At 35.4% G+C, this 14,945-nt stretch overlaps 1 protein-coding gene across 1 annotated transcript; it reads left to right on the top strand.

Moving 5' to 3' along the window:
* Positions 1-367: 367 nt before the first annotated feature.
* Positions 368-12,962, top strand: LOC110439586 (uncharacterized). The gene is made up of 3 exons (NM_001442022.1): positions 368-410; positions 745-894; positions 8,766-12,962. The coding sequence occupies exons 2-3, from the start codon at positions 810-812 to the stop codon at positions 9,653-9,655; spliced, it is 975 nt and encodes a 324-aa protein (NP_001428951.1). The 5' UTR covers positions 368-410; positions 745-809; the 3' UTR covers positions 9,656-12,962.
* Positions 12,963-14,945: the final 1,983 nt, after the last annotated feature.

The following is a 14,945-nucleotide window of genomic DNA, read 5'->3' on the forward strand; positions in this document are numbered from 1 at the left end:
TGACTTATTATATATAGGTTTTCTCTGTGTTTGGACACGTTACCCAGTTAAAATTTAACAAAACAATAAAAATGTCCTGTTTAAAATAAATAAAACAATGAACAGAAACAAAATAACTTCTCTTTATATGAGAGTAATTAACAAAAATAAATCCGGTAAGTCAGAGCAAGAAACAATAGCCACAAATGAGCTGATTAAAACTAGTACTCTATTTCTTATACATACTTAGAATGAAGTGACACTATCCTATTTAATAAATTAAACCTTTGTCTTAAAATATTTACATTAAAGGTTTGTCATGACTGCAACAGTAAATGGAAAAAAAGCTAACAAAAAATACTTTTATTCTGACGCGGCGTGTGACGTCATCAGGCGGCGCCGCTTCAGCGCTGTGATTCAACTGGAGTAAGGTTTGTTTTAAAACGTTTACCGATATAAGCCTATTTAAAGTTAAAGTTCTAAAGTTTTAGTTTTTTTATACAATGTTAAATTATGTTCCTGCTGTTGGACATATTATTTTAACCCTTTATACAACGCAGTACTATTTTATTCCCAGTATTTACAGGCTATTGTTTGAATAAAGTAGGTTAACAGAAAAGTGTGTAATAAGTATTAATGAAATCTTTTACCTGATTTACTTTTGTTAATTACTTTCATATAAAGAAACTGTTGAAGCAAGTGTTGAAGAGAAGTTATTCTGTTTTTTAAACAGGACATTTTTATTGTTTTGTTCATTTTAAACAGGATAAAGTGTCCAAACACAGAGAAAAACTCCTGCTGAAGTGACTGATCTCCACACTGTTATAAAGATGGCGTTTATTAAAGAGGAGAGTGAAGATTTGAAGATTGAAGAAACATTCACAGTCAAACAGGAATATCCACAGGAACAAACAGGTAGATTTTTATTCTCAAAGACCAACTCAGTCATTTAATCCTTATTCAGATATATTTTAATAATAAGAATACTAAATTAAATCCATCTTGCAGCCCTGAGTGTGCTGCCTGGTTCCCCTAACATAAGCACTCATTGAAAGACCTTCTTAATTAGTTAGTTATTGCTTTTCTTGTACCCCCACTATGTGTAAAGAGTTCTTGAGCACTGGCGCTATATAAAATATATAAAAACATTAAATTAAAAAGTATTCTCATAGAAGATATCTGCTATTACAGTGATAGTGTTGGCTTAGTACTTTCCATTGTTACTAGTTCTCACAGATAGTATCCAAGTTAGAATTACATCATTATTATTATAACTAATTACCAGGGTTATTGTGTATAAACAAGGATTTCCGCGAGTTAAAAAATTTGTAAATTCCAAAATCAAAATTTCAGGCTTTAAAAAGTCTTAAATTTACTGAAAAATTGTGTTGTATGTCTTGAATCCTTTTTTAAACAAGTCTTCATTTTCCTTTGTTCATGTTTTGCTTCGTAATCTGGCCAAAACCCATACAATCACCAACAATCCATCTCAATATAACTTTCAACTTATGTTAAAAAAATCATTTTTTAACATAAGTTAAACATTTTTATCAAAGTCATTTTAACTCTATTTATCATAATGGTGTAATTATTTTCCTTACAATAACATTTGTTTAAATGTGCTCCATGTATTTACTGCTGAGGACTTCGACCTGGACAGATTGTTGTGCATAAATTTAGTTTATTATAGTTTTTAAAACGTTGAAAATATTTGTTTATTTTTTTATTATTTTTTCGAAGTTTATGTCGGAAAAAAATGTGTGAATACTGTTTTTACAAAATATTTAAAATCTTTTGCTAAGAAATATCTAAAATATTTAATTTTTTTATTATTCATTTATTATTTTATTATTAAATGTATTAAATATCATATTTTTTTGATAGAACAAAAAAAAAAAAAATTCATCTTGGCCATTTAAAAAATTCCTTAGCCTTTAGCCCAGGGGTCACCAATCCTGGTCCTGGAGGGCCGGTGTCCCTGCAGGGTTTAGCTCTAACTTGCCTCAACACACCTGCCTGGATGTTTTAAGTATACCAAGTAAGAGCTTGATTAGCTTGTTCAGGTGTGTTTGATTAGGGTTGAAGGTATATCTGCAGGACACCGGCCCTCCAGGAACAAGTTTGGTGACCACTGCTTTAGCCCTTCATCAGTTTAAATTTTTATTCATAATAGTCTTAAAAATGTCTTTAATAGTCTTAAATTTAACTTGGTGAAACCTGTAGGAACCCTGGTTTAAAGTATGTCAGAAAATGTCGTTGCCCCTAATTTAAAATATGCTGAATGAAATGGACACTAAAATAATTAATTATTATAAAACATTGTACAGTATTCTAAACTATATGATGTTGCTGTGGGACGACGTGAGACAAAAACAAATAATAGTGGAACAATAACGTTTAGCAGTGCACTGACTACAACTGGCCAACAAACTAGTCTAAAAATGACTTTTGCTGTTAGAAATGGATTACAGCATGCTGATGATATGCAAACATTAGAGTGTAAGGTTTTTATGTTTTAAGTTTTTCAGGACAACAGTATCTCCAGCAGAAAATATATCCAAAGATGCCGTTTTAAATTGTAAAGAAATCTGTGTTTTTGAAACCAATGAAGACAGCAGAAGTCAATGATTAATCAGAATAATCTTGCCTGACATGTTTACTGCTCCAAAATACTTTAAAAGTTTCTCAAATAATTTTTTTTAGTTCAAAGGGAATTTTTTGGTTTCTTTTGTTTTTTTACCCAGAAATTTAAAATATATGTGGCGCGCAGGGGGATAAGGCTTTTTGTTGGTCGCAAGACCAATACAATAACTGGCACACTAAAGCCAAATTAACACAAACTATTGCAATTAGAGCTCTACTACGCCACCCAGTACATTACCTGGGACATAAAATACAGGTTCATACTTCCGACAAAGACAATGAGACGTGGATATAGAAAAATAGGTTTTTTTTTATTACAATTCAATTATCTTTGGACCACAAATATTAAAAGACAGGCACATGCACTCTTTTTAAAAAGGCACTAGTGGAGGCAATTACAAAAAAAAAAAAAATCGTCATCCAACCAGAGGAGCTGGGGCTTACCACAGTTAAGCAGGCTAGGCATTGGACCCAAAAATGACCCACAGATTCACACTTGCACACTTTGATTTAAAACACCACACAGTGAACTTCAATGCACACAAGTGGGCAAAAGACTAATTAATAGAAAAAGAGTCACGCCACACAGTGGCACTAGACACCCCCAGCTCCTAGGGAAAGAAGAAAAACCACAATTAGAAAAAATAGAAAAAAAAAAATACAACAAGCAAATATATTAAATAGGCTCACAGAAGCATCAAAATAAGATGCTACCAGCCACTCAGGGGGGCACGGAGGTGACAGGCCCCAGCTAATCACACAGTGTAAAGCACAAGGTCGCAATGTTAGAACAGGACTAAGCACCACAAATGCAGCAATTGAAGCAAAGCAAAGCAGTCCTCGAGACCACACACTTATTTTACGTTTCCTATTTTTGTAAATATGCAAAGATCAAAGAGAACAAATATTAGGGCTGTAACGATACACGATATGAAATCGAAATCGCAACACTCAGATCCACGATCCTGTATCGCGGTGTGATAAGGGAGAATCGCGACACACCCCGATACTACCTTTCCAATAAAGTCACGCGTGCCTGCAAAAGTTGAGCTAGTTGAAGAAGAACGTGAGGAAACACTTTTTTTCCCGCTCGACATTACGAGCACTGCTCCGTTTAAGCCCTCGCAATAAGCGTTTAGCCGGGAGAGCTCGCACGGAGCTCTTAGTTAGGGACCGTCTGAATGTGCCAGGAATATCAAAAACAAAACCAACTTAACCCCGCTTGACAACAGACAACGGCAGAAACATTGCCAATGCTGTCAAAGCATTCTCCGCATTACTGAAGCGCAGAAAGTAACACTAGTTTGATCTGTATAAATATCATTATAACTATATTGTATAAATATTATTATATATAGGCTTACAACAACCTGACAATCAAAAAACAAATGACATGATATCACAGGCGCTTGTCTTCTGACGGTAGAATTTCTCATATAGCTTGTGAAGCATACAGTACTATTTGATCTATAAAATTTGTAAAATAAACATTTGCAGGTTAAAGAAACAGCATAGGAGGGGCCTTGGTGCAGATGAAAAGTTTAAAGAGTGTATTTGTATATAGGGCGACATGGGTAACTAGATAGAATAGACAGAGATAGGTTGATCTCTGCAGCAGCTGCCGAAGAGCTGCGCGCTGCAGACGCAGCTGGTGTGAAAGGCAAACGCCTGCGTGCTGCTTCTGCTCGACGTACGCGCTGCTCACGCACTGCTGACGCTTGCGATGTGAAACAGGCGTCACACACACATACAGGCATCTAAACGTGCACAAACAAACATTTTAAACTTGACAAAAACTCTCGAAACCTTTACTGTCTGATGTGTCTTTAATATGGTGTAAAGATTATTATGCGTTATTGAAACATAAAGGAGGACGCAGCAAAGAACATCACTATAAATTAAAACTACTTTATTATTTTATGCAGCAGTCTTACATTTAAAAGGGAAACAAAAGGGTGATCATACGCAATAAGACCCCAGACTAAAAGGCCAGATGTTTTCTTTTCCTTATTTCTTTATTTGTTTGGCGCCTCCTTGGCCCAAGGTATTCGGCAGGCCGAAAAAGGCCAGCCGCTGGCCCCAAGAAAGCCCCGCTTTGGCCCGATTAGGCCCCAGAAGTGACAGTGGAAACGCCACTGGCCTTGGCTCGCCCTGGCTCACTCGCTTTAGGCGTGATAGTGGAAACGCGGCTAGTGAACACGTGGGGGTGTTTGAAGCCATGAGACGCGGAGAACAGACGCTCTTGACACTCTGGAGGTCATTAATAATATACATTAATACTGAAAGGGTTAAGGTGTTTTAGAATGACCAAAACAACATTTCCGTGTGCTCAGCCTGCTGGATTGTCCATTTACACAATTTCATAATCATCTTTTATAACAAACCTTTTTTGATGCAAATACTGTAATTTGTTCAGTAAAAGGGTTTCCATTGTAGTTTAGGCGCATACATTCTATCAAATAAAAGTTTATCCTGCTCAGTTATGCACATTTTTTAATGAGCATTAAAATAGATGGGTGGAAAGGTAAGGCTAAGGCAAGGAATACCGCTTCATCTTTAAAAAAAAAGAGGAGACCAACAGAAACTCAGAGTTTAGAGAATAAAACCTGCTCCTGACCGGGTTAGATTCACAGAGTAAGTGTAAGGTCCAGCCAGTTGGCCCAATGCCGGTGTCCACTGGTGGATGAAGGTTCACTGCATGTTCGGTCTTTCCAGTGCACAATGTTGATTTATATTAAACTTAACTCATATCTGACTCCAATTTTAGTATGAGGTGGTTTAGAATATTAATATATTTATCCTCGTTTTATCTGACTCCAATCATAAAACATTAAGAAGATTATATCAATATGTAATTTAGATAAATGTTTGAACCGTTTGTCTTCACTAGTAACTATTACATCCGTTCATTCAGGTGCTCATGTCGCTCAGAGAAATCGCCTCGGCCGAAGGCGTCCCTCACGGTCACACTCCGGTCAGTCTTGAATATTAAACAGAGGTAAATTGACTAATACTTTAGATGGCCGCTACCAGCGCGCTCGTTCTAAAATACTTTAGTTAGTCCCGCTTAGATGTACACCTTTGAGTTAAGACAATCATCATTTCTAATTAGAGGTTAGGGCATTAACATAAATGTACCCGACTACTGGACTCTATAGTAACTTTGGTTTTCACCAAGCCCATGGTTTCCCATATGAACTTAATTTAGAATAATATTACCTTCAAACAAAGGTCGGGTACCCAATCTAGGTTAGTCGTGCAACACCTTGTTGACCTAGACGGAAGTTATCGCCCTTTCCACCTAAGTACACATGAATCAATATCAAGAGTCAGCCGGATCGCTAAAACACAATTAGTGTGCCAATGCTCCATCTCAATTGGATTTTAGTCCGTCTACTGACCTGACGCAAGACGTGCGGAAACAAGGATACAGCGTAATCTACTTGAATTAATAATTACAGAGTGAGCAAAATATGGTCAAACATTACAATTTATTAGTCAGGTAAATGTATTATGCCAATTCAATCAGTCAATTCATAAATGATCAATACAAAACATCAAATTATCAAAGATAAATCCAAGATGAAAAGATGCATACCTGACCTTTTACATAACGTGTAAATTTTACATAACATGGAGCCTAGGCTCCATGTTATGGGCTGATCTGGGTAGGCAGAATCGCCCTGAGTTTTTCTCAAACCTTGCCTTAAATAATCCAAGAATTCCCTCAAGGAAGGGGGTGTGTGTAAAAAGTCACACCCTTCACAGTGGTTCAAAAGATGCCTGAAGTTATATATTTATTGTGTTGATTATATCTATTTCTGAGAGAATGAGACCATTGTACCAATCGCACTGAGACATTTCAAATGATATCAAACATGATAGTTAAAGTCAGTTTGGTTAATCTAAAACATTCAAACATTGAAATGACCATATGCGTGAGTTGGGGGGATGAAGCTGAGTCTCAGCATAGTCAGATGCAAATGCAGCAGGAACTGGTTTTTCACGCATTCCCCCCTGGTGGGTTGTGGAGTCCATTGGCCCTGTCTTCAGCTCATGATTTGAATTGTCAAAGATATCAGAATATTTGTAATATTTCAATTCTTACATTACTTTCACTAAGCATGGCTATAAAGCAGAAAGGAGGGATAAAGAGTCAGGGAGGTAGGACAGGTCTAAAGGTCTAAGACAAAAGATAATTTGGTAACACTTTACAATAACTACACACTATAAACCATTTATTATGCATTAGCAAATACTGAATTCATTATTTGTTTAGCATTATCTGTTTAGCATTAACTCTAAATTAATAAGTGTTATTAAACAGTTTTTAACTGCAGCTACATATGCTGTATTCCAGACTTACAACATTTATAATTTGCTTAATAATTATACTTTCATACTTTGTTAAGGATTAATTTCCTATTACTAAATTAAGTATGGGGAGTTAAGCGCAATGTTTATGATAAGTGGGGGCGGAGCGGGCCAGAATCTTGGTGGCAGCAGGTCAGATGACTGTCAGACCAAGGGGAAATGTCCCTATGTCTCCCTATGGCCAGTTCGCCCTTGAGTTTTACTGTTTTCTATTGTTTATTATTCTTGGTCATTTCTCCAATAATTGTAAGTTTTAAAACAATACCATATGAGATCAGGTCACTGCTATGATATGATTGACAATTTATGTATGTCACTGTTTGTCATTGTGCTCTGTTTATTCTGAGAGCTGAGGCTGAGTATTCGAGAGCTTTTAACTCTTGAAATTATTAACCCTGGGTCATTCTAACACTGAAGAAACAGAATCCTGTGTTATCTGTAATCTCGTTCGACACTGCTCATGCTATACCTGATGTTCATTAATAGACGTTTCACAATCACAAGCCCCAGGTTAACATTGTAATTTGTATATTTATGTTGTCAATGTCCCTGACTGGATGAACTGCAGGTCATCTTTTTAGATGGCATTTCTGCATCTTGTCGGGTTAATAATATCTGCAAATTAGGAGAAATACTAGCCTTTTAGAAAGAAGCTATTATTATACCAATACCTAAACCAGGAAAAGATCATTTAAATAATTATCGTCCAACAGCACTTACCAGTTGCCTTTGCAAAACAATGGAACAAATGATTAATGATTAATGATCGATTGGTGTGGATTTAAAAAAAAACAGAAGATTAATTAATATCAGTGTGGGTTTAGAAGAGGGAAAAGTTCTCTTTGCCATCTTATACGATTAGAATCTTTTGTACGAGATGGTTTTATTAAAAAAGAACACATACAAGCAGTTTTTTTTTAATCCGGAAAAGGCCTTTGACACTACCAGGAGGTATGGTATTTTAAAAGATTTTCATGAGATGGGTGTTTGAGGAAATTTGCCTAATTTTATTGCAAATTTTTTTTATTCAATAGAGTTTTTCGTGTGCGTATGAAAACTATATTATCTGAATATGTGAGCATATATAGCATATATGAGAATCAGGAGTGCCCCAAGAAAGTATACTATCAGTAACACTATTTAGTATTAAAATTAATAATATTGTAAATGTTAATGGGAATAATATATTTCGTAGTTTATATGTAGATGATTTATGTATTTGTTATAAAGGGAAAAATATGTATACAATCAAGAGACAAATTTAAATATGTATAAATAAAATATATGACTGGTCAGTTTTAAATGGTTTTAATTTTTCTAAGTCAAAAACTGTATGCATGCATTTTTGTTTTTTAAGATCTATGCATTTAGATCAGGAGCTTTTTTAGATAGAGAAACTATACAAGTTGTGAAAAAGGTAAAGTTCCTAGGAATGAGTTTTGACAATAAGAAGTGTTTTATTCCTCATATTAAAGTATTATGAAATAGATGTTTTAAAACAATCAATGTATGAACTTAATCTTAGAAAGGTAAAATAAATAAATAAATTAGGACCTCTGTAATGAAATCCAAGACTTTGTATAAATGTGTACACGTTAATGGACCAAACACAATATGATCTGATTTATTTTACATTTAAACAATTTATTTTTACATTTTATCAATTTGCATCAAAATGTGTAGCCAATGTTTCCTGTGTCTTCTCACTTTTCAGCTTTTGATGAGAGTTTTTAAGACTTAATGAAAACTGTTTTATTTACTTATTTTAGACTTAATTGAAGTGAATGAGGGGAGTAAAGAGGAGGAACATCATGTCAAAATTGAGGAAAAAACCTATTTACAGACTGATGGTATTTTGAAAAGGAGAGACAAGAACCGTTTCATCTGCACTCAGTGTGGAAAGAGTTTTGGAAGAAAAGACAATCTTAAGATTCACATGAAAATACACACTGGAGAGAAACCGTTCACATGCACTCAGTGTGGGAAGAGTTTCAGCCAATCATCAAACCTTAATGACCACATGATGATCCACACTGGAGAGAAACCATTCACATGCACTCAGTGTGGGAAGAGTTTCAGGAAGTCATCATCCCTTACTCTACACATGATGATCCACACTGGAGAAAAACCATTCACATGCACTCAGTGTGGGAAGAGTTACAGCCAATCATCACACCTTAATCAACACATGATGATCCACACTGGAGAGAAACCATTCACATGCACTCAGTGTGGGAAAAGTTTTAACCGCTCATCAGGCCTTTATCAACATATGAGGATTCACACTGGAGAGAAACCATTCACATGCACTCAGTGTGGAAAAAGTTTTAACCGCTCATTAAACCTTTATAAACACATGAGGAACCACACTGGAGAGAAACCATTCTCATGTGTTCAGTGTGGGAAGAGTTTTAACTTCTCATCAACCCTTTATCAACACATGACAATCCACACTGGAGAGAAACCATTCACATGCACTCAGTGTGGGAAGTGTTTCAACTTTTCATCAAACCTTAATCGACACATTAGGATCCACAGTGGAGAGAAACCATTCACATGCACTCAGTGTGGGAAGAGTTTCAGCCAATCATCACACCTTAATCAACACATCATGAGCCACACTGGAGAGAAACCATTCATGTCTAATCATCTTGTTTAATCCCGCCCCTTTTCGCAGTGGCGTACAACAGAATTTCGCATACTCAATAGTGATGGGAAGTTCGGATCATTTTATTTACTGATCGAGATGAACAAATCTTTTTTCGAGTCATTTCGTTAATTTGGTTCAATTTGCCAAAATATTATTAAAATGTTACGAATTGCTTCCAAACACATCTACAACTAGCCCAGAAGGTTGATTACACGACAAATGAGTCATAAATAAATTATAAGAAGAAGAAAATAACAATTCAATGTTTACCTGCTCTTTTGTCTATAGGCATTGTTGTCTGTTTGCTCAGCTCACCTCTTCATGTCTTCAAATGTCAGTGGTGCGTTCACGTTACAATGACAGTCACATATAATCTTAACCAATGTACACAGTCTGAGCCGATAGGAGCCATGATAATTAGGGTGCTTTCACACCTACACTTTTGTTTCGGAACGTATCTCGTTTGCCCAGTTAGCGCGGTTCGATTGGCATATGTGAACAGGGCAATCGCACTCTGTTCCGCGCCAAAGTAATCGCTCCGAGATCGCTTGAATGAGGTGGTCTCGGCTCGATTGAAACAAACCCTGGAGCGGATCGATTGCAGTGAGAAAGCGATCCGATCCGAGCGCGGTTATATCACAGTGTTTTATGGATATGTAATAGGCATACGGCTATATGAAGAGAGAATTATGAGAAGGTCGGGAAGTTTCGCGAGTCTCCGGATGCCCGCAAACGAGTGATGATCTCCCGGTAATCTCGTGTCTCTCTCCCAGTCCTCAAATAGGCATCGTCGCGCACCCTTCTCACCCCTCCCCACCGCGTCTCTCCTCAGACACGTCACGCGCGCACCCTGTCAATCACCACCAAACCAACACCTCTCCTGACAGCTGAGCGGGACGCTGCAAAATAAACCCTGACACTCTGACCAATGTAAGGAGAGTTTACTCGCACGTGACTTGTTTTAGCTCTTTTGGTCCGATTAGAAACTTTGCAGTGTGAAAGCAAACCGCTCCAAGAGCAAAGAGCAACAATGTAACAATTTTAATCTCTGTTTCGGAACAACTGAATCGATTCACAGGTGTGAAAGCACCCTTAGTTCACCTTTCGAGTCTTCTGGTTGTTGAGTCGTTCGTTCATCACGTGACAGAATAACTCAAACCCGAGGACTCGAGAGGTGAACAGATCAATTCTTTTTCTGGCTCTAAATGCATATGATTGGCATATAAATGCATATGTTTGGCTGTAGTCTTTCATGTGGTGAACGAACGACTCGATAGAGGACTCGAAAAATTAACTGATCTTGTCTCGCACTATTCAATTCAATTCAGCTTTATTTGTATAGCGCTTTTACAATGTAGATCATGTCAAAGCAGCTTCACATCGTGCACATGAGCGAATTAATGAATCTTTTAGTTAATCCGAGTCATTCATTCATTTTGTCACATAACATGAAAGAAAGCATAAGAAATGAATTATTTAATAAATCAAATAGTCTTTGTGAATAGTTTTCTAACATATGATGCTGCCAGTATTACACACTTAAACACTGTTTAATTGTTGTTTATTGTTTTATTATTATTATTTTACCAGAAAAGCTTTCATAACAAATCAGATTACTTTATAAATCACAACAATAAAATAAGCAAAAGAAAAACAAAATAGTGTACATCAAGCTAGGCTTTATAATAAATAAAAACAAGTAAGCTTTAAATTAAATAACACGTTTGTGCCATAAAATCTTTATATGAAATATGGCAACTCTTTCCAGTAGATGTTTTTTTGAAACAGCAATTTAAGTGAAAGATATTATAAATAAAAAACAAAAGCCACAGGGCCTAATGAGCTTAACAACTTGACTTGAGAATAGAACAGTCCATTTTTTAAAAAATTAAAATTAAATAAGCTTTAAAACAACATTGTGTGGCTTTACTTGTTGGACTTGGCTTAAGGTTTGTTAGCATTCAAAAACACAAGCACTAAACCTTTAATAGGCTGAGTCTGTCTCTTCTTGTGTCATTAGTTGTTGTCGCAGGATAAAAGCTGCTAAATGAGTAAATGCAAATGCAATCTTTCTTTATACAAATATTAGACCAACACATAAAGTCTGCATAGAAAAACATTAGTAAACAAAAATGGGGTATAAATGAACAAATTACAAATCACTTGTAATTGTAGAATTTAATTAATTTATTGCCTAGCTTAGTGTTTGTTTTCTGATAGCAAGCCAGCAAATAGACAAATCTATATATATATATATATATATATATATATATATATATATATATATATATATATATATATATATATATATATATATATATATACTAGATATAAACCACATATCCAGTAGAAAAAAAGTAACAATAACTTAGTGACAATAGGACAGAACTTTTTTATTTGTTAGAAAATGCTTTTTAGGTACACATTGTTTGATGATTTTATGAAAAGTTTAAAATATGATCATATAATGCAACAAAAAATCAGTTTTACATAAATATTATTGACTGAGGTTCTCGTTGCAGTGTACAGGGGAACTACAGTTTAAGATTAGATATGCACATAATAATGTAAGGATGGCTATATCTCTCCATAATATTAAAATCTGCAAACTGTTATGGAACTCCACACGAGACAAGACCATGAGAATGTTCAGGCACTAAAACAATAAACTTTCTAATTTGAGAAGAAGATCAGCTAGAAAACCAGTTGTTCAGGTTGTCTCGATCATGCATCCTGAGCCCCCCTCTTTGCCCTGGACTTTACCTTCTCCACCAGAGCAGCTCACTCACATTCCACACAGAATGTTTAAGTTCTTAATATGGTGTATCTTGTGGCTTTATATTCATGTTTGGTGTGTTTTTAAATGTCTCTGTGTGATTGGTAAAGTAATTTCACTGTAATATTTTACAATCTCCTTTATATCAGTTAATTTGGGTTTTGACTTTGAAAAGATCTTTGCCAGATGCTCCACTCCAGGCAAAATGGTCTTCGCATCAACTCATGGCCAGGCAAGAGTCTTGGTGAAGCTTTTATTGTCTTGAATTTATAATGATTTGAGTATTTAGGCAAAGGGTGCAGAATTGTCCGTGGGATCCTGTAAACAGGATACTCCATTGCAGGTTGTGAGTCTCTGAGCTCTGCATCAGGATTTATATGCTGCAATGTATTTCTTCATGGTCAGGTATTCCTCTTTAACTCTTAAATGTATCTTTGAGTAATTGATGTTGTACAATCTTGATTGGCTTATTTTGTTTAATTATGTGAACTGCAATGGAAAATCTTTTTTCTGACAATTAAATGTAAAATTCTTGTTTAACTTTAATATCTCCTGAAATTATTTAAATCGAGTAGATTGTTAAGGCTGATGTTTCCGCAGCCTACAACCAGGATTAGTCATACAATCAGACTCAATGGATAAAGCATAGGCACAGCATTAGAGACTTGTTGATTTCTGACAATCACTGATGATATAATCTAGGGGTATGATATAATCTAGGGGCTAAATCAAACTTTCTATAAGTATGAGCAAGCATGGGGCGGCCTATTGTTAATTAAAGGAAATTAGCTTATCTGCTAAGAATCGGAACTGGAGAAGATGTGTCCGTGAGCAGATGAAACTGGCCAGCATACTGACTCTAAGTGACTTTGAGTAAACGATGAACCATTAATTGGGAACAAGGATTTATTAGGTTAATCAATCTAAATTAGACCTAATCACGACCTATAAGGTAATCAGCTTGAATTAGATGAATCTAAATCTAAAATTATTATAAATTGGAGTCAGATTAAAATTCAGAGCTAGAAACAAATTAAAATAAATTATAACAAACAAAAATATTTATTTTCACATGTGCTAAAAGGTTTACACGCATTCACCCATGCTGTTAGTTCAGTCATGGGACTAATAGATGGACCCTCACATGTGTGTGTATTTATATACACTGTTAGACCTTACCGGGCTTTTTTACAGTAAAATATTGGCAACACTGTTGCCAGCTACTCACTGTAAAAGTTTGGTTATAGTAAATAACTGGCAACAGTGTTGCCAGTTAATTACTGTAACTGAACCATTTCAGTGAGTAGCTGGCAACAGTGTTGCCAGTTAATTACTGTAATAGAGCAGTAGTGGTAACTAACTGGAAACTGTGTACAGTTAATTAATGTACTGTAGTGTTACATCTCACAGCATTATATTGCATACAAATTAATAGGATGTCATATATAGTTATTGTAGTGTTACTAAAATTAATCAGTATTCTTAACTGTTATTAAAAATAGAAGGCATAATAAATTTTTAAGACAAATGTATTTTATAGTTTTAGCAGCAAACAAATATACAATATAAAATGTCAAACAAAATTAAGAATTCAGCAGATATGAATATTGTCTTACATATTACTGAGAGCCACAAGTCTGCACAGTAAGGCTGTGGTCACACTAACGTTTGAGCATGCAAAATTCTGTCATATGGCACTGCGAAAAGGAGTGGGATTAAACAAAATGATTAGAGCTTGAAAAAGCGAGCGACTGGTCCATAGTTTAAATTTCTGTCCAGAGAGGTCATGTTTTGATTTTTGATTGGTCTCAAGCAGTCACATGATGTGATTTCGCAGGTCAGAGATCTCCAAGCTTGAACTTTCCAATGCTGCGAATTATGAAATTTGTCGCATGAGCTATCATTCCAGGTCTGCAGTATTCACATGCGTATGAATGGAAGTCTATAGGGAGAAAAGTGCAGTGTGACTGGGACTTTAAGCTGTAACTCTAATTAAACACACCTGATCAAACTAATTAAGGCTTGTTAGAAATCTACAGGTAATGTTGAAGCAGGGGTGGGTACCAAACTGCAGTTCTTCAGGAATTTGGAGTTTGACCCCCATGGTATATTCAGTAGCATACTTTTATAGCAACTGCCAACATTTATCACAATCACATATCCAATAAAAAAGTGTGTTTGTCAAACACTGGCACATACTGTGTCAATTCTCAATAAAAAGTCTAAAATAATTATATAAAAAAAAATTAAAAAAAGTCGGCAACACCGAAAAACCAAAGGATTCAATCTTTTATTGCTATAATTATTATTTACTTTAAAAATCTCATGACAACAAACTTGTCTATTGTCTCTAATATAAATTCATAGGTGGAAACACTGCTCTGAAAAATACTTAGCAACAAACTAACAATCTGGTGTGTGTTAATCAATCAGTGTGTATTAATGTCTAAATCATTATTTTCTGCCTTTAAAATGCACATCTCTATAAATAGAAACAGAAAGCATCAGAGTAGATGGGACAGT

The sequence above is a fragment of the Danio rerio genome, chromosome 4, assembly GCF_052040795.2.
Source record: "Danio rerio strain M-AB ecotype USA chromosome 4, GRCz13ab, whole genome shotgun sequence".
NCBI classification, from domain to species: Eukaryota; Metazoa; Chordata; class Actinopteri; order Cypriniformes; family Danionidae; genus Danio; species Danio rerio.